Source organism: Musca vetustissima, unplaced genomic scaffold (genome assembly GCF_032173495.1).
Source record: "Musca vetustissima isolate MV318-11 ecotype Yass unplaced genomic scaffold, APGP_CSIRO_Mvet_v1 utg704, whole genome shotgun sequence".
NCBI lineage: Eukaryota > Metazoa > Arthropoda > Insecta > Diptera > Muscidae > Musca > Musca vetustissima.
In genome coordinates this window covers 1,736,588-1,757,816 of record NW_026876336.1, presented here as the reverse complement: position 1 = coordinate 1,757,816, position 21,229 = coordinate 1,736,588, and the positions used below count along the sequence as shown (strand labels likewise).

Sequence of the window (21,229 nt, the reverse complement as noted above, 5' to 3'; positions counted from 1 at the left end):
AAAAACATTTGCATTTTTAATCCTCGAATTAAAATCTTATAAGGCCGTCAAATCATGGGTGGGCAGGGCAAAGTCATTAGAAAGAAACGAAAGTTTCAAGGCCACAAGGAAGATGATCCTGAATTTGATCTGACCAAGAAACATTTAAAGACGTCACATGTGCGATCGATGGAAAAGAGGCTTATTATAATACTGGAAGGCGCACAACTGGAAACTGTGAAGGTAAGTTGCTTCGCTCAGTCTAATGATTTTTCAAAATCAGAGCAGAACCCCACACAAAAAAGTGATTGATTTTAACTATGTTAACTTTTTAGGTGGGCAATACATTTGAATTATTAAACTGCGACGATCATGCCAACATAATGCGTAAAAATAATCGAGATCCTGGCTCCTGCAGACCTGATATAACACATCAATGTCTATTGATGCTTTTTGACTCGCCTTTGAATCGTGCAGGACTGCTTCAGGTTTATATAAGAACAGAAAAAAATGTTCTTATTGAGATAAACCCCCAGACAAGAATACCGAGGACTTTTAAGCGTTTTGCCGGTCTGATGGTGCAACTTCTACACAAATTTTCAGTTCGTGCCAATGACACTTCTACCAAACTAATGAAGGTTATTAAGAATCCAATTACCGATCATTTGCCGGTGGGCTGCAAAAAGTACGCAATGTCTTTTTCGGGGAAACTGGTGTCGAACATAAAGGATCTAGTGCCTAAGAAGAATGAGAACGACGATGAAGAGGAACCAATTGTCCTTGTAGTAGGAGCCTTTGCTCATGGTGTCCTCAAGTGTGATTATACCGAAGGATTATTTTCCATTAGTAATTACCCGCTATCAGGAGCAATAGCATGTTCGAAACTGTGTTCAGCATTTGAAGAAGTTTGGGGTATAGTATAAAAAATATTACTAAGCTTAATGTAGATTTAGTGAAATAAAAGTTCATTTTAACAATGATATATCTTGCGGTTGACTTTTCCCACATCCTTGGCACGTCTCTGGTCCCACCTAACCTCTAACCCTATATATTTTATTCGACTAGATACGCATTTTACTGTAGACTATAAATAACAGTGGTGGACAAATATTTTAAATGAAGGATATTTATATTTTTAAATATAAAAAAAAACATTGCAATGGCTTTATGTTTGATAAGAGAATTACTATAGATTAGAATTAGAAGATTCTGAAGGGAACTGTTGTGTTTTCCGACTATGCCTTCTTCTCTGCAGCCCGTTTCTTTTCCGCTTCCCGTTTAGCTGCTGCTTCGGCTCTTTGCTGTCGTATTAGAGCAAGACGGGCCAAGTCCGCTTTGGCTTGCTGAGTCTTCCCTTCAGCATGAAGTTTTTCGTAACGAAGGCGTGCCTTTTGTTTCTCGATCTGTTCCCTCTCTCGCCGGGATAGCTCCGGCTTTGCTGGAGAATCGCTAATATTTAGGTTGCCAATTTTTTGGGTTGCCTTCTTTACAACACGATTTGGATTCTCGATTTCGATTAAACTGGCAACACCCTTTTTGGCATCGCGGTCTTCTTCTTCAGAATCATCCTCTTCGGACTCGGAAGAGGATGGCATGGTGCCAGGAACCACCTTTTTTACCTTTCCACTACTTCCCGCTTGCTCCTCCTCCTCCTCTCCACTGCTGGAAGTTTCTTCTTCATCTTCTTGCCGTTGCATTTCCTCGGGCGATGTGAAGTGGCGGCTGCGGCCCTTATGGTTAACGTATTTTCCACGTGGCATGTTAAATGTTGTGTTGTTAAATTAATAAATCTTTGATTTTATCCTCGTAAATGCCTCAATTTTTACGAACTGCGTACGAAATGGTTCAATTGAACAATTCACTAAACATTAGGTGAGCCAGTGACCGGTAATCATTTTGCGAATAGTGTCTCGACATCAGTTTTTTTTTTAATTTATCGATACGGAAATTATTCCAAAAATGCAATTTGAAGACTAAGGTCGATTGTAACAACGATTTATTGATGATAACTCAGAAAGTATTAAGGGCTAAACAGAATGTTCGCGTTGAGCGTTTTTTGTTATCGCGTTAACGCACGCAAAAAGTTAAAATATATTTAACTCCGAAGCGCAGCGCACATCAACATCGAGCGTTTTTGTTATCGTTTCCTTGTGGTTGTTGTATTTTCGATAGCACATAACGCAACGGATGGCTCAACGCGAGCATTCTGCTTAGCCCTTTATTCTAAAAATAATTGTCCTGTTCCCGTACTGCAATAATTTACTACTTTTTCTAATTGTCCTGTTCCCGTACTGCAATAATTTACTACTTTTTCTACGATAACAAATTTCCCCTTAATGATATCGACGAAAATAGTAAAATCCAGTAAATTCTTGCAGTACGGGAACAGACCAAATATTTTTGAATGTTTTGCAAATTACTAACGACTCAAAAAACAACATAGTATGAAATATGAGAATTTAAATCTGTTTTAAAATAGTTCAAATACTTTTATTTAAAATTGTCCATTTTTTTTGTTTTTCTTTACTGTTGAAGACTTCGTACAATGACCACTTTACACGTTTTTCTTAAGGGCTAAGCAGAATGCTCGCGTTGAGCCATCCGTCGCGTTACCGGTTATCGAAGCAGAATGCTCGCGTTGAGCCATCCGTCGCGTTACCTGTTATCGGAAATACAACAACCACAAGGAAACGATAACACAAACGCTCGAAGTTGTTGTGCGCTGCGCTTCGGAGTTAAATATATTTTAACTTTTTGCGTGCTTTAACGCGATAACAAAAAACGCTCAACGCGAACATTCTGTTTAGGGTCTAGTCTGTTCCAGAACCTGCAAGACTGTAAAATTTTTTACTGCGATAACAGTTTTTCCTTTATGATATCTGATAGAATAGTAAAAATTAGTATATTCTTGCAGTACGGGAACAGACCAATATTTTAGTATAAAAATGAAAATTGTTTTGATTTTGAAAATGAAAGCAAGGCCAATTCATGACGGACATTTTTAATTTGTCCAATTTTTCGTTGCCGGTTTTCCATCCATCCCATCTATTACCTCTAAATAAATACCTTTAAAATCGATCTCATAGACTGCACAATGACATCAGTTTTGCGTTTTTTAAACCTGGTTACGTGTTTTTTGTCTCTGAGGGTTGGCATCACTGGAAGAAAATACAAAGTTCGAAAATGGTGGAAATATTTTTACAATAAATTAACATTAAACAATGAAAAATCCTTTGCGTCTTTAAATTATATGTCGTCAATATCACGTTGTATACATTAAATCGTGAACTGATATAACATTTTATCCGAAAAGTGTAAGAGAAGATTAATGCGCAATCAAGTGGAAACGTGATGAAATCTAGCCAGTTGTTCAACTCCCGTGTCAATGTCGCACTGCATAGAGAATTTCTGGAAGAATGTTCTAAAATCGAAATGCGATTTTATGACTCAATATATAGCTTAGACAGAAGCTAAAGTGAAAAATGTCTCTTGAAAACAAAGCGTGGATTATTTTTCTGAAATTATTTTCCGCTGATTTCCATTTACATGTTTTTTCCTCATTCGAGCCATTTTGTTATTCATTTAGTACGCTTTTAGTACAAACACGTAGTACTCTTTGCTTCTCCCTTTTCGAAACCATAGTACACACTGCGTTTGTCTCTCTCGCACTAGTGGCGTGTTAGCGGTGCGGGAATGTAACGACCATAGAGGCCATTTTTTTCCTTACCCTATTTTGCTCGTGAGTAATTCAACGACAAATGTATATTTGGTTGAAACCCGCGTTCTTTCGGTCGGGTGCGCGTACGTTGTGCAGAAAATTTATTAAATATAGTGTTTAAAGCCGTCGCAATCCAACAAAAATACTACAAATAAACAATTTAATGTATGTTTCAAGAATATTGAGTGAAATTTGATGAATGCCTTTTGAATTAATGCTTGAAAATTGTGCATGAAAAAAGTGAGACTCCGCTGGGCAACAGCACTGTATACAGAGAAACTACCCGAACAAACAACGAGAAACGGCAGAAACAACAGAAAACACTACGAGCGAACAGTATCGGAAAGCAATTAAAAGATGAAAATGTGGAAAGAAGTATGAACAAAACGTAAGAAGAAGAGAAGTACGAAAAACGAAAATTTTCACTATTCAATCTCGCTCGCGTGTTGTATATGCGAATTGGTGACAAAAAAGTCGACAAAAGAAAAATTTTAATTTTGCTATTGCTATTGCCAGTGTGCGTTTGTCTATTTGTATCCGTGTTTTTATTATAACGAGGGAAACGCTTTAAAGAGGTGCTATGGTTTTATAAACAAGTTTCTCGACTGTTGTTGCCCGCGGGAGTCCGGTTTAGTTGAGAAAAGAAAGAAAAAACGATTTCAAGTGAAAATGTTTGGATTCTTTAGATTCAAATCATTCATACATATTTACAACCAAAACCAAACAAAATAATATAGTAGTGTTTATATACAACAAATCCAGAAGAAAAATAATAGTAACAAAAAAAACAGCAAAACTAAAAACAAATTCTGTACAATAATCGAGAAAAGAAAAGTGAAACTGAGCATTTGTAAATGATTTAAAAACATGTAATTTTAAAGTATTAAGCATCGTCTCTATGAATTTACATTGAAATGGTAATTATATGTATACACTTATTTACCTACTTTTAGTTTGGCCATAATAGTGACCAATACTATTCGGGGTATATTGTCCATATCTGAGGGTTACTTTGGTGATAGCTTTCGATAATTTTTTTTAGCATCTCTAGCATCATTTCTTATACAACTGGCATAAACAATGTTAATGAAAAATTAATAAACATTATTTTGACCTATAAAATACAACTCTGTTTACTGTCAGAACCTGGCGTCCTAGAGAAAATATATGCTTGATTACCTGAGTATTGTGAATGTCAGAGATTAGAGTCGAAAATAAGAATCGGCGGCGTTAAAATACCTTTCTAAATCAGGCGAAAAATATAAATATCTGTACAACTTGCATCTAAACTCAGATTTACAGTTATAACAAAGAACAGAAGAATACGACATTGTTAAAATAGGGAAGAAAAGTCCTTGTCTGTTTAATAAACAATTTCTTAACATTTCATGTAAATCAAGATCTTTACTCAGGCAGCACCCGGCGTTGCAGGTGAAAAGACAGTGGCGGTCGCAACATTTGACGCCGTTCTGGTGTTGTGTGGCTTAGTTGTTCACTGCCGTCACATGTATCGTCTCTTTCTTCTGTACTAAAAAAATATACCGCCATTTTTTCCCTTTAAGAGTAAAAGAGACCTATATGTTTCAATAGGGCTCCAGCTAGACGACCCATTCCCACATAATTTTTTTTATATTTATTGTACATCATCACGTCCGTTGTAGGTCTTTTGCCGCTGTTGGTGAGAGCGTACAAAGAAAATTTAATTTTGTTACACTTTCGAGTCTTTATTTATGTCCGTCCATTTATTATCTGCCTCGAAGTAAAGTTTGGATGTTTAAATGTTCTTTGTGTTTGGATTTAGTGCAAGATTTGGTAATCCAATATCGTCAGTAGGTCTGTAGTGGTAGAATTTATTCTTTCTGATGGTTTTATTCGGGTTTCCGTCATGCGTTTGATTCGCTGCGAAGTCGCTTTGTGCTGCCACTCGCCGCCTGCAGTTTTCAGCTTCAACCGCTACCATTCATTCGTTCATTCAGTAATTCTAATTCTCTGCCCATCACTTACTCGTCGTCAATAACTCCACATACACAAGAAAGACATCGAAATGGACATCGTATCGAATAATTCCTAGTTTTCACCACAATGTCTACTGTACTATATTTGCCAGATATGTTGCTGCTGCTGTTCTGCTATCTGCAGCAGTGTGCGTCGTTTGTGTATTGCTGGGCGATGAGTTGTATGGGTGCGTTAGAAAAGGACAACAGGACGACGGATTCAATGAAAATGATGATTTTTGTGTATTTATGTATCAAAAGATACAAATTTTGAAAGAATATCAAAATAATCAGGTAAACATTTAATTTATCCAAGACTGTCGTCTGCATTGCCAACTTCGAAACAGGTGTTTTATGCGATTTGGCTGCTTGTTGAGTTGTTGATTTTATTATAATTTTACATTGTTGAACAATAGGCATCTATTGGCATGTGCACACCTCTCCAATGATATCTATACTCCAGGCATAATTCCAAAAGGTTCTTTTAAACATTGCTTTGTACGCGAATGTGTGTAAGCAGTGAGTTCGAATTGCAATTGCACAGCAAAAGACAGAATTAGGAACCGAGTATTTAGCAAATGTCACTTAAAAAACCTACACATATTCGTAACGATATGGGTTATAAGCCAAATGTTGTTATTGCTAAATGCAAAGTGTACATCTTAACGGATGCATTTGACCAATATTATTTATTCAATTTCATATTAAATATCTTAAGATTATCTTCAATGTATAACTGGAGGGATTTTAGATGATTTGAGTTTTTGACATACCATATGAATGAGCTCGGGATCGAAAAGTTTCTGAATGCGCCTATATTCATTTATTTATTACTATTTATGACACATTTTTTGCAACATACACATATTTATATGCGAACATTTATTGTATTTTCAGTATATTACCTTTATAACAAAGTCCATAAGACTATAACATATATTCTGACGTCTCCTTAGTGAAAGCTTCTAACTACAAGCTTCTCATCATCCATCATCAACAATAAAGACGTAAAGCAACACAATTGCAAAGCAGGTTTTATCGAAACCCTAGGACTCATAAACATTGGACAAGCAATAGATATCAAACAATGTCCGGGTATCTAAGCTGACTTGAAATTCATTAGCAGTAAATGTATGGTGAGTATGAAAAAATCCATATGAAATGAACTAGTTATTTGCAAAATATTTCCAATTCCCTTGAATGTGCTACTAATATATTTGATTGTTCTTAATTCGTATTAGTCATTTTGCCGTAAAATGCAGCCTCCCAAATCAGAGTCGGACAAAGCACAACAACAGCATTATATGGCCAAATATCATCCGATATCAGATATGTTCAGCATGATATACAAATTGCTCTATCAGAACAACTCTAGACCGCTTCAAAGGATTTGAAACACAAGTTTTTTTTATCGCCAAGACAAAAGAAATACAAACTACAGTTGTAATAAATAATAATTAAATTTATAAGGGTGACTAGAGACTAGAAGGAAGGATTTGAAACGAATCCGAAAGGAGGGTTGTAGCCCTGATAACAATCCAGAAACAACACTAGAAAAGTGTTCATTTGGGATCTAAAAATACACATTATACTAGAGATAAAGCACAAACATACACTTTGTATATAAATTACAAACTGACTAAAAACCCCATCACACATTCACTTAAAATAGAACTCTTTCGTGACAAAGGAAGGGGAGAAAAGAGACATCAACATGTCGCAAGAGCCACCGCCCCGTATTGAACCCTATGTGGAACCGGTCAACGGTGTTGTGCAGCCTCCGACTGTGCCGCCGCCTGATCGGCCTGGCCGTAATACAAACCAACTGCAGTATCTCATAAAGACGGTAATGAAAGCCTTATGGAAACATCACTTTGCTTGGCCATTTCAGCAGCCTGTCGATGCTAAAAAGTTAAACCTGCCCGATTATCACAAGATCATTAAGCATCCCATGGATTTAGGAACGGTAAAAAAACGACTGGAAAACAACTACTACTGGTCGGCAAAAGAAGCCATTGAGGACTTCAACACAATGTTTTCCAATTGTTACGTGTACAATAAGCCTGGCGAAGACGTTGTCGTTATGGCACAGACTTTGGAGAAAGTGTTCTTGCAAAAGCTCGAAGGTATGGCAAAGGAAGAAATTGAATTGGAGCCTGTGACACCGAAAGGCGGTGGTAAGAAAAAAGCTAGACCAGCGTCAGCCAAGCCAGCGTCGACAAACGCATCGTTGCATGGGACTTCGACAACGCCGACTGGTGTTACGCCCAGAGCTGCTGGGGTAGCTAGTGGACGACCGTTATCAGCGATGGGGGGTACCGTTTCTTCATCTGGCGGAACACCAGGATCTACGACAGGAATACCACCTATATCGACGATTCCTCCACAAACTGTACCGGGAAGTACGAATACAACTACTACAGCATTAGCATCAGGAACTCCTAGCACACTACTGCCGGGAGCGAATATCCTTCCAGCTGGTAGTGTAGCTAGCCATGTCTCACTGGTTGGGTCGGGCGTTACAGCGGGTGCCGTTGCAGGTGCAGTTGGAGTTAATTCCATTGATGGCAATGCCGCCGGAGTTATTGGGGCGAACCCAACGGCCATTGCCAACACAGCGGCAGCGGTACCTGCGTATCATGTAAATAGCACAGCAGCGGGCGTTGAAACTGTTATACCACCTCAACAACCAGCTAAAATGAAGAAAGGAGTGAAGAGAAAGGCTGACACCACCACGCCCACCGCGAATGCATTTGAATCGCCCTATGCACAAATCGACTCCAAGAGTGCAAAAATCGCAACGAGGCGTGAGTCTAATCGGCAGGTAGGCAAAAAGGTAGGCACACGTGTTGGAGCATGATGTATGTACTCACCTATGTACATTGTACATACCCATATTTTAATATAGACATATAGTACACAATCACATACGTACCTATATATCATCTCTTCATAATCCGTTTGGTTAAATTGACCTCCAGATGTAGGCAGCCAAGTTGGTGATAGCGTACCATACTTCGGTTGTTACTTTATCCCTGACTGGGCAGCTCTCGTATGTAAATATGTGTTCTTATGCTCTCATATTTGCCTGTCAATCACATTTCCAATTGATATATTCTTTTTTATTGAACATCATGCTTTCACCACACACGCTGTAACGCCTTATATCCATTAAAAAAAATAGAATTGTGCATGCTTTTTATCACAACAGCATTTATCTATCTCTTTAGTCAATTAAATTTATTGTTTAAAGTAATGTCATATTTGTTTCGTAGGATGCTGGTTACCCCATGTCACCAATGGGTGGTGTTGGGGGGGTTCCTGGTGTAGCTGGTGGGACAGTGGGGGTTCCTGGGTCAGCGAAGTCGAAAGAAAAGCTGTCAGATGCCTTGAAATCCTGTAATGAGATTCTCAAAGAGCTCTTCTCAAAGAAACATTCGGGGTACGCTTGGCCCTTTTATAAGCCAGTCGATGCCGAACTGCTTGGACTTCACGATTATCACGATATTATTAAGAAACCAATGGATTTGGGCACTGTTAAGAGGAAGATGGACAATCGCGAGTACAAAAGTGCACCTGAGTTTGCTGCTGATGTGCGATTAATATTCACCAATTGTTACAAATACAACCCCCCAGATCATGACGTCGTTGCTATGGGCCGTAAACTTCAAGATGTCTTCGAAATGCGCTACGCCAACATACCGGATGAACCGGTGGCAAATGCTCACGCGGCTGCTGTTGCAGCAGCGGCCCATCACGGCTATGGTAAGCATGACGCATCAGAATCATCTTCCGACGAGTCATCAGACAGCGAAAATGAGTCGAACTCAGATGAGGAGCGTAATGCCAAGTTGAAGATGCTGGAAACAAGACTTCTTGACTTGCAAGAGGAAATGAGGAAATTGATGGAGGAAGCCTCTAACAAAAAGAAGGCCAAGAAGAAAATGAAAGAAAAGAAAAAGGCTGCTGCCAGTGGAGCTATTGGTGCCGGTGGCATGGTGCCGGCGACGGGTGCTGGTGCATTAGCAACTGGCGGCGCCGGCGCCGCCTCTGGTGTAACTGGTGCCATACACGGCCACGACATGTCCACCGCGATGGCTATGGGTCAAATGGCTACAGGCGGTAAGGGATCCGCTATGACACCGGGGATGGCGGGGTCAGTTGCAGCATCCACAGGAAAAGGTGCTAAGAGTAAAGGGCAACGTGGTCCTAAGGCGGCAAATGCAGGAGCCGGAAGTTCCAGCGTTGCGGCCGGAGGTGCTTCCAAACGTACCAAAGGAAGTGCAGCGGCTGCGGCAGGTGGTGGTGCTGGCTCTGGAACTGGAGCGAGAGGTCCAAATAAAAAGAAACCAACTACTCAGGCAATGGTATTCGATTCGGAGGAAGAAGATACCGCCAAACCTATGTCATACGACGAGAAAAGGCAACTGTCCTTGGATATTAATAAACTGCCGGGTAAGTGCAACTTTTGTAGAATTTTTCAGATGTTTACCATTCTGACTGCAAATGTGTTCCTTTCCACTTCACAGGTGATAAACTAGGACGTGTTGTGCACATAATCCAGAACCGAGAACCATCGCTGCGCGACTCAAATCCAGATGAAATAGAAATCGATTTTGAGACGTTGAAGCCCTCTACATTGCGAGAGCTGGAGAGCTATGTCGCGTCTTGTCTACGCAAAAAAACCCGTAAGCCTTACTGTAAGTTTATCCCAATGACACGCACTACTCAAATTTATCAACTGCGACAAGAACGTCATAAACACCTTCTAAGGGGTTGAAACCAATTAAGAGAAATATTGTTCTTTTGGAAATACAAACAAACAATCCATGCATATACCTCGAAATACTTGTATTCTCAACATACCCTTCCAATGAAATAGTAATGAATACGAGCATATCAATTTTATGTTTTAATCCGCATTTGTTATGGAGAGCTTATTTCTTTTTATCGTTTTGAATGACACACCTGAATTGTCGTCTTATCTCTTTAGTTCCGTTTTCGTCTTTATATTTATCCGTTCCGATGAAATATAGAATATCACCTAGAATTTGTGTCTGCCACACCACATCCATTTTGTATGTGCTTTTGCCACACGCGAAACCAAAAGTGTGGCAATTAACTGAAATGAAATTACCACTGATAGGCGAAAATGAATGGACAAAGTAGTGAACGTGTTAATTGGATGAACTAAAGATAAAATATGTATTCTATTATATTTCGATTTGTATTTTAATTTAAACTATAGTTTACTCTTATTTCTAAGTATTTCCACTTGAAATGTATGTATCCTTCTTTATATTCGTATCATGTAGTTTCTGAAAAAGTCTCGTCTACTATAAAAATGAGAGAACACGATTATTGATTTCAAAATTGAAAAATTTGGTGATGGTTTTTGATTTAACTATTGTGCATGATTTTGATGTTTCGTTTCAATTGGATTTAGTTCGTCAAAAAGCCTTTTAATTAATAAATTAATTTCACATTTATATCGATTAACAAAAACGTACTATTAGCCATTTTGATAATGAAATGCACGATAAGTGTCTGTGACATTAAAACTATGTAAACCTTGACTTCTTGCCATTCTTCTATTCCACACAGATAAAAAACCCTCTGGTAAATCAAAAGATGAACAAATGGCCGAAAAGAAACAGGAATTGGAGAAACGTTTACAAGATGTCACCGGTCAATTAGGTACCAGCAAGAAGACAGCCAAAAAAGGTAATAATTGAATATGAAAAAGTATTTGTTGTTTATATAATATAAATTGGAATAATATGTATATCACTAATCTCAAATATTTTTCTGAGCAAATCATTTAAATGTAATTCTTTCATTTCAGACGAATCATCGAATAAAGTGGAAGCTGTTCAACCTGCAAATCGCCCATCATCCAGCTCTAGTTCGAGCGATTCCTCCTCGTCCAGCTCAAGCGATAGTAGTTCTAGCGATTCAAGTGACAGCGAAGCAGGTTAGGACGCGTTTGTTTATTAAAAATATTTTGTTTTATATTATTTTTATTAATATGAAGAATATCGATTTAATGGAAAAGAAACATCTACCCTATCTTAATACTATATACCTTAGCCCCTACCAATCATACACTAGAGAAGAAAACTAAAAAAAGAAATATCAAAAACTTATCTCTAACGTTGAGTTGTTTTAGTGGCCTCTATTACTTTTGTTCAGTTAGCTTTCCTTTTTCAATTTCAACAATAGCGCCCTCTTTATGGTTGCAAGCATTATACACAACTTTAATACTAACAATCGAAGATAGTTTTAATAAAATGATTGGGTTTATATATATATATATATATATAATATATATACATCAAATGTATATACATATATTGATTAAATCCTATAAAACATTCAAGAACAAATCCTGCGTAAAATTTTATGCTCGTCGGGAACGAATAATCTAAAATTAGAACATGTGTCCCAGTCGTATTTTCTTGATTTCCTTGATTATTCCACGCCCAAGACATATCGTTTATTTTGATCGAATAAACTCGAATTGACACTTATGTGTTCGGCAATGCATTATCGATCTATAAGTTCCGCTTCTTCAACAGAGATTTATGTTCTAACTCTTCTAACTAATGCCTGTTAAAACTCCGTTTTTCTATTCGGTAAAGGACGAAGTTTTGTGATCATGCTTTGTGAGCATTCAATTATGTTCGTTCAAGATATTTGTATCTGCTGTTTATATGTTAAAAGACTGACACAACAGCAGTATATGAAAGTGTAACTAGTGGGTTGTTTGTTTCGTTTTAAAATCAGTGGAACAAAGTTCCAGTTTTAAGTGCAATATAATTTTGTTTCCTTTCTGTTATACTTAGCCTTGGTGGCTATATGATGTTATCATGCCAGTTGGCCAGGGATGTTCCATTCCACACGAGTTGTCCACGACATGCACACTTACTAGATAGCATCAAGTCACCCAGCAAAAAGTAATTATATAGAGCTTTTCATTAGCTCAAGTCACAAATGGCCACAAAACTTCACTTGTATCTGAATGCCTTTTCCTTCTTTCGTACATAGTTTACTACCTATCTTACATATATTTCCAGCAAAACCCTTTGCATTTCGTGTTTTGATTGTTCGATTCCACTAGCACTGGGAAAGTAAAAAGTTTTTAGTAGCACCCCCTCTATTTGGTAGATCTCTTACCCAATAACATAAATTCCCTCTGAACAACAACAGTATATTTTTATACTACAAATTAACGTGCTAATGCTTGAACCATCAAACTTTTACATATATTATTCATCCAACATTAAGTTTTACATATTTATTTTCGATGTAGAGACAATTTTTATTATTCTTATTCTAGTTATTATTACTATTATTATGATTATAATTTTTAAAAAGAGTGTGAATTTGAAGAAAATCGTGAAGCAATTGTGTATTGGGGGCAGCCAATCATTCCAAGCTAATGACATATAAAATCCTAGCAGTTGTAAGACAAATTCGAATTAAATCAACACGTTAATATGTTAATAATTTTAATTACAAATAACAAATATCAGCATTGCAACGTTGAATTTAGAATTTAAAAATAAAGTTCATTTGTTTGTTCACTTGTGTGTATATGAATATGGAAAATATAACTTTCAAAGTTTTATTTGGAGGTTTTTTGGCATATGCAAAAGAAAATGTCTAATCGTACCCTTGAAAGTTCAGTCATACAACGACAGCATCGATGATCAATAAAAACGCATAAATTAAATATTAGTCTTTCACTATGCATTTTCGAGGACAAAATCAAGTGCATCGAACCGAGTACATTTTGGTAAACAAACCAAAGTATGCAATTCAATGGAGGTGATACGATTTGTAGAAAAATAACTTTTGCCTTTTTCATCTATTTGAGATGTTACTAATTTCGATCTCAGTGCGTTTTAGACACTTTTCTTCTGCATCATTTTTTGTATCTTTGAAAACAAACAGCAGGGATATTCTCTTTTACATTTGCAAAAAAGGAAAAGAAAACTAAATATGCAATTTTAAATGTTCTTAGAATAACGGCTGACGAAATTAAGAAAACACGTTGAATTCGCGCGTATCTGTACACCTTTGTATGAAAAGTTCTAATTACCGATTTCAAAATTGTAATGATAGTTTTACAATTATGATTCGTAGTTATAATAAAATTATTGTAGTGCACTTGCAGACAATGTGTAAAAAGTGTGTAAAGTTTTAAGAGTAAACTGATTTGTAAAACGATATCCGCTCGTGCTATAGATAAACACCTACAATCGCCTTTTTGTTATTTACATGTGTCCAAAATATCTTCTATTTATTACGCTGAATCAGTATGCGGATTTAATAGATTTAAAACTCTTCGTGGCATTTGATTGTCACAGGAAATGGTTTCGAAGATGTGGCAATGTTTATAGGGACATTTGCCCCTGAACTGTTTCAATTTCATATGTCATTTTCAATCGAATACACCTCAATCAAACACTGTTTTCCCCACTACATCTGTGCAGTCCTGTTCCCATCTACATTGGAACATTGAAAAACGGCATTCAGTCAGAGGCAGTTGTTTAAACAAAATGATGACCATGTACCAGTAAAACATGCGCGGAATCTTGAGATCGAATGGTCATTGTGAAGAGCAAACTCTACTGGCATCTTTTGTACCGTGTATAATCATAATCTTAATTCTTACATATATATTTTATAAATTGACGCATTTTGTTTTGTAATAAAATCACTTTCCATATGTAGTATTTTTGTTGTTGTATATCATGTAGTAAACAAACCGACCTGTCTGTGGCACAGACGTTGTACAATATGAACCTTAAGCATCAGTTTAGGTAATCTCTACTAATTTATTAGGTTATTGAAAACGGGTTTAAAGTTATTGTTATCGAAGCGATAATTGGTCGTCCTTCGCTTTTCCCTAAATGCGGTTGATTTGATAGATTTCGGCTGTCGGCTTTCCCCTTTACACATTGTTTGCACGTTTTTCATTCCTTTTTAACAAGAAACAAATATAAATTATGAACTATGAAAATATTATTGTTTACACCATGATACTGGAAACCAGATATGAAAGAACGTACAATTTCCATATTGAAATTTAAAGTATAACGAGAGTGATGAAATATGTTCATTTTATTGTAAACTTACTTAAGTGTTCCATATTTTGTGTATTCAAATTATATCGATTACTTTATAATTTTTCAGAGAAGAATATATTAAGTTTGTTGTATTAGTCAAAATCAGTAAAGGGATTTAGCGTTGAACACCATAATTATAGTAGCTTCCATCCAATGTTTCAATTTGTATCGTCGCTAATCCGTATGTAGCCATGTGTGCGGTCAAGGTTTACCACTTCTTACAGGTATAGCTGTATAAATTATTTGGTTTCTAAAATGCAAATTTGGATTATCATGCGGCTCAAATATCCACAAACGGACAATTCGAAGAGTGTTGAACGTTATTTTCCCTAACTATGCCGAACATAAAATTGTAGATTAATTAGTACACGTACACAATAGATAAGATGAACGAAGAAATACAAAAGAAACCCACAACCACCATCGTTCAGCAGCCTTGACTGCTGATTTATTATTGTTTAAGCAAACCCCACTCTTGGGAGAAAGAGGAATGAAGGACTTCAAGAAGACGTCGGCTATCTGCGCATACTAAAGACATTGCCATAGTATTGACCACTAAATACTGACCGTCACATATTTCTTTTGTACTTTTTTTAATTGAAAGTACCGTTGATGTTCTCCTGTGTCGTATTCGCCACAGACTTTCCCACAGATAGCAGAACACTTTCAACAAAATCAATGCACTATGCAACAATGTTTTGCCAATGCATTCATCATTTATAAGAACTAAGTTATAATTTAAGTGTTATAGAAGGAACGAAGTTAAAGAAACAAAAATTAACAAATACAAATATGTTAAAAACAAAAATACACAATATATCTGGAAAGTGTTTAAGAGCATATTCATTTTATATACATACATACTTTTAATGTTTAGTTTATTTTCTAACACATTTCAATTGTTGTTTAGCATTAAAAAATAAGAATACTGAAGAAATACATATACTATTATTTTTATAATTGACGATAGTCGTTTACTTTCTTTTCATATGAAATATAAATTTATATATATACATATATATATATTTTTTTTATTTTAAACACTAATATATATATTCAATTATCATTAAAAAAATATATTTCTAAAACATATAAAGCCACAACAAACATTAACAATTCCCTCTCCTCTTGAAATGGGGAAGACGACATTGCAATGGAATACACACATTTAACACACACGTATTTTAGTGGCTAAAACTGAAATAGAAAACCATAAATCTAAACAATTAAAATTAAATAAATTATAAATCTAAGATAATTAATAGTAATTAAAGAAAATTCACAAAAAAAAAAAAAAAAACCATACCAGAAATAAACGTGTTTTCAATAATAAAAAAACGTCGCGGTTATTCTTTAATTGTTGACTTGTACTATGCCAATTTTTGGGGAATTAGAAGATTATGTTTTTTATGGTCTTGCGGTTTTACTGCTGTTTGTCGTATTAGTGCTGCTGCTTCAACACAATTGCTTCTAGATTTTCGATAGAATGTCTTCGTGAACAAACGATATTTTGTATTTTATTGATTTGTTAAACAACATCAAGGTATTTACCATTAAGATACTGATTGTGAACATAAACAATTTTTATAATGTTTTCTTTCACCCCCATTTGTAGGCGACGTCGAAGGTCCACCGAAAAAGAAAAAAACCCGCGATTCCAACGGCAGCAATGTAAGTATACATTTTTTCACTCGGTTTGTATGAATATTTTATTATTACCACGACTACATTCGTATTGTTGCAAGATGGACTTCCACCAATCAACAAATAGTCACCATACACAAAGAATAGGCAGAAACAAAAACACAATCCCATTCTAGTGACTAATAATATCATTGGCTGGCAAAAGTACTTTATGCTTGGATATGCATCCTACCTTGCCCATGCAAGGTCGTATACATAATGGTTCTTGACATATATGTATTTTTGTCGCATATATGTGTGTGTGTGATATAGATTCCCTTAGGATTAAATCAATCTTTTGAAATTGTCTTTTATTTCATATCGCATTATTATCGTGGTTATTGTGTCAATAACATTTTATAGGTAAATAATGCTGTCATAACGACACCAACTAGTGCGAGTGGGTGTACAGACCCCCCACCTGCGGGTTCGTCGACAGTAACAGATCCATCTCAGACACTGAACACGGTCTCCACCGCTTCGAGTGCGGCTTCTGGAGGAGCTGGAGCCTCGGCAATTAGCACCCAAGCGACGTTGCTGGGTTCAAACAGTCAAGCAAATGCCACTGCCACACAAGTGGGGGTGATAGGAATGCACAATAACAGCGCCGTCTCTCTGTTGTCCTCAGCGAATGTACCAGTTGCTGGATCCCAACAGCAACATCAACAAGTTCCCGGAATCAGTAAGTCCCCGTAGTTACATGGCGTGCCGTCCCTTTATGATTGTATAACTAACTAATTGTTTGTTGGTGTTATTGTTTTTCTTCTTTATTTTTATTACTTTGACATGCTCCATTCATTCTCCCTCTGTTATGAAATTGTGTAAAATTTTCGCATGTGTGCCTGTCTCATCTGTACAGTGGGGGTAAACACACCAACATCGATGGGAACTGTCACTGCTGCGACATCAAATAGCAACAGCAACAACACTTTGTCTGTGGCAGCAGCTTTAAATAACAACAATATAAATCCTATTAAGACACCTTCAGCCACACCTACTTCAGCAGCAGCAGCAATTCCACCCGCCGTTCCAACAACAGGAACATCATCTACGTTAGGTCTATTTAGTAGTGTAAGTTCTGAAGTTGGAAGTGCAGGAGGTGGTGGTGTAGGTGGGGCCAACGGTGGTGGCAGCACAAATGGACCAAGTGACTTGACAATGCCGCCAATTTCGGATGCTGGTGTTAATACTGCAACGGCTACAGCAGCAACCGCCCTCACTACCGCATTGGGTGGCGACGGCGGCGGGTCTGTTAGCGTGACAAGTGCTGCCAGCGGCACCAGCACTGTTACGAACACCAGCAATAGTGTAGGAGGTGGTATCCGCATTGCCAGCAATCTTCACAAATTACCTTCAGACGTGGCCGAAACAGCAGCTAGCATAGGTGGGCCCGCTGCCACGTCGCAAGTTTCAACTGCGTCGTCTTTGGCTGCGGGTCTTAAACAAATTCCGCAGTTCGATGATCCCGTCGAGCAGTCACTTGCTTCTTTGGAACAGCCGTCGCTGTTGGCACCACCACCTGCTAGTAAAAGTGCTGCTGATAATTTTCTAATGGCTGCTGCTGCGGGTATTAATGCGGCTCATTTAATGCAACAGCAATCATCAGTGCAGCAACAACAACAACAACAACAACAAGTGTTTGGAAGTGGACAATCACAACCTCAGGCGAGCCAAACACATGGCGGTGGAAACAATCAGCACCATGTAGAATTTATGAATGAATTGCTGTCGAAGGGTGCAGCTTCTGCAGCAGAAAATGTCCCCGGAATGAATGGCAACCACTTTCCATTGATGCAGTTCGGCTTAATGGAAGGCCTGAATTCCATGATGCAACAACAATTCCAACAAGCCGTTCAACATCAACACGCACATAACAATGGGTATAATATGGGCGATGTGGCAACTTCAAACGCCCTCGACAGCCTCGGGTTAAGTTTGGGTCTAACGCACGGTGGCGGAGCGGGAGGAAGCTCGATTTTTGATCAGCTGCCCGGACGAAACGATAATCATTTGCTGGCCATGATGATGAGTGGCGGAGCAGCTGGAATGCCCAGCAACTTGTCTCTTGGTGGTTCAACTGTCGCAACAACAGTACCGGGAATGAGTGGAAAAAAAGACACTAGCTCCAGCAGCAGCAACGGTGATCATTCGCAGCAGCACCCGTCGAACAAATTGCTTATAACACCTAAACCGATCGAATCAATGATGCCAAGTCCCCCGGAGAAAAAAGGTCAACATGCACCTCAACAGACGATAGGTGGCACAGTCGTAGCACCACCCCTACAATCGCCATCCGATTTAAAAATACCCTCAACAACAGCTGCAGGTGCAGCTGGCAATCAGGCCATTTACGCCCCGAATGTGAAGAATCCTAGTTCATGGTCAATACTCGCCGGCTCACCGCAAAACACTCCCACCTCGAACAAAACCAAACCGGCCATGGACTCATTCCAGCAATTCCGCAATAAAGCCAAAGAAAAGGCCGACCGTCAGAAACAGCTAGAGGCCGCTGAAAAGGAAAAGGAGCAGAAACGACAGAAGGAGGCCGCCGAGAAGGAACAACAGCGAAAGCAGCATTCAAAGCCCCCGCTCCACATGGTCGGTGGAAGTTCCAATTCTAGTAGCAGCGGCAACGGTAATGGTAGTACCGGTCCAAACAGTCTTACCGGTTCTCACCATCAATCGGTGAATGTTACGAGTGGTGTACAGCCACCTCACGCACATGGCGGCAGTGTGACCAACGCGCATTTAGCTGCATCCATAATCGAATCTATGGAAAGCGGGAGGTAAGCCAATTCGGCTATGGGCCATGCCATTATCCCGTGACGATTCTGAGTATTTGTTTTTTCTAGGAAAAGCGTACACGATATTCAGCCGTTATCGCGAGTGGTCGACGATATAAAGGCTTCGCCACAAGGTTGTGGTTCACCAGCGGGCACAGCACAACAATCGCCACAGGACCGGGCTGCAGCCAAACGAGCTGAACTTAGGCGCATGGAACAGGAACGGAGAAGACGAGAAGCGGTAAGTGTTCCTCGAATTTCCGTTTAAACGTGTGAATCAGCTCGCTACATACATACACGTCACGATTTACTTCATTCTTTCCAGAGAGCTGGCCAAATCGACATGAATATGCAAAGCGACCTAATGGCAGCATTCGAAGAATCGCTTTAATATATGGCTAAATAACTTCCACGCCGAATCCTGTTGAATATATTTCCTTATTGTTGTCATAATAATTATCGGATTCTTTAAATAATTTATATACATACATAGATATACATATAGAAACAAGAAAAAAGAAACCCTATATCACAAAAAGGAAATAAATCTTTTAATTAACACAAACGTCTACTTGAAATGCAGATTATGTTTATATATGTAGAACAATTAAGAAAAAGGAACACACTTCAAGTTTACGAGAATAAATTATAAAACGCGCTGGAACCGCCAGCTGCAGTAATACAATCACTATTAAACTTAGTTAAAAAGAAAAGAAAAAACAAAACAACGTGACAGCAGGCACGCATTGGATATGAGGGCAACGCAACCCCGCAACAACACAAACAAGTTTTAAGCTATACTAGAATCAATTTGGAATGGAAGCGGAGCGATGATTTACGAAGCAGTCACACGGAGCAATTTCTAATTTTTATACATTAAACCATACATTTTTTACTTTTATTTTTAAATCGTTATTTAATTATAAACTACGAGCATATTAGATGATGAACAATGTTTGAATCAAAGGTAACACTTTTTTAAATGGCATGATTTCCTTTATTATATTTACACACATATTATAATTATTATTATTATTCTCTTTTCTAAGCGTAAACACAAAAAAACGTAGATGTAATTAAATTATCATAAATGATTCTAATAATAATAAACAATTACCAATAAATATAAAATTATGTACTAGTAGTTAGTAGTAAACTACTCCATGTAATAATAATAAATACACAAAAGAAAAATCACATTATAGTAATAAAGAAAACAAATATGTAATAATAATACCAACAAAATGAAATTGTAATTATTTATATAACCATAATGCATTGATATGGAAACAATGCATCCTAGCAAGCAAGTACGTGTTCTAAATCGAATAACCCGTATGCTTGTATTGCCACATGTATTATCTTTATAAATATATACTACTTAAGACAAATGAAACACATGCACACGCATTCACCACTCATAGACACTGAATTGGAACTCCTCGTACACAAGTAACACTGAAAATTAAAATTAAAACTTCAATAGTTTGTTCATTATTTTCGTTTTATTGCCATAAATAAATATACCTTTTCAAAATGTTATGTGAAGACATCAAAACAAACTCTGTAACGTAATAAAAAACAATGTTTTTAAATTACATATAATAAATTCAATAACAAATATAAATAATAATTATACCAACACCAATAAAGAAACAATTCAAACATAAAGATGAGTGGAAAATATACAAATTTAGATCAAAACATACATAGGAGGTAACATTTTATACGGTTATATCAAAATATCATTTTATTGGCAAAAAGGGGAACTGACTGTCCGCTTAACCTATGGTGAAACGTGTATCATAAATGTTATATTTATGAAGGAGTAACTTACGAGTTTCCCATAACTTACATTTCCCAACTTAAAATTTGGTATTGAATGAACTAAAATCTAAAATTATTGTTCATATGTAGGGTTGAATTAAGAAGACAATC

At 37.3% G+C, this 21,229-nt stretch overlaps 3 protein-coding genes across 3 annotated transcripts; 2 read left to right on the top strand and 1 right to left on the bottom strand.

Annotated features, from left to right (window-relative positions):
* The first annotated feature begins 54 nt into the window (after positions 1 to 54).
* Positions 55 to 902, top strand: LOC133338889 (ribosomal RNA small subunit methyltransferase NEP1). Its single transcript, XM_061547015.1, has 2 exons — positions 55 to 222; positions 315 to 902. The coding sequence occupies exons 1-2, from the start codon at positions 55 to 57 to the stop codon at positions 900 to 902; spliced, it is 756 nt and encodes a 251-aa protein (XP_061402999.1).
* Positions 903 to 1,214: 312 nt separating this feature from the next.
* LOC133320899 (28 kDa heat- and acid-stable phosphoprotein) lies at positions 1,215 to 1,742 on the bottom strand. Its single transcript, XM_061530010.1, has one exon. The coding sequence runs from the start codon at positions 1,737 to 1,739 to the stop codon at positions 1,215 to 1,217; it is 525 nt and encodes a 174-aa protein (XP_061385994.1). The 5' UTR covers positions 1,740 to 1,742.
* A 5,647-nt stretch (positions 1,743 to 7,389) lies between these two features.
* LOC133320898 (homeotic protein female sterile-like) lies at positions 7,390 to 19,730 on the top strand. Its single transcript, XM_061530009.1, has 10 exons — positions 7,390 to 8,527; positions 8,967 to 10,146; positions 10,221 to 10,391; positions 11,296 to 11,415; positions 11,537 to 11,665; positions 16,441 to 16,496; positions 16,872 to 17,190; positions 17,368 to 19,294; positions 19,361 to 19,532; positions 19,617 to 19,730. Exons 1-10 carry the CDS (start codon positions 7,406 to 7,408, stop codon positions 19,680 to 19,682), a joined length of 5,262 nt encoding a protein of 1,753 aa, XP_061385993.1. The 5' UTR covers positions 7,390 to 7,405; the 3' UTR covers positions 19,683 to 19,730.
* Positions 19,731 to 21,229: the final 1,499 nt, after the last annotated feature.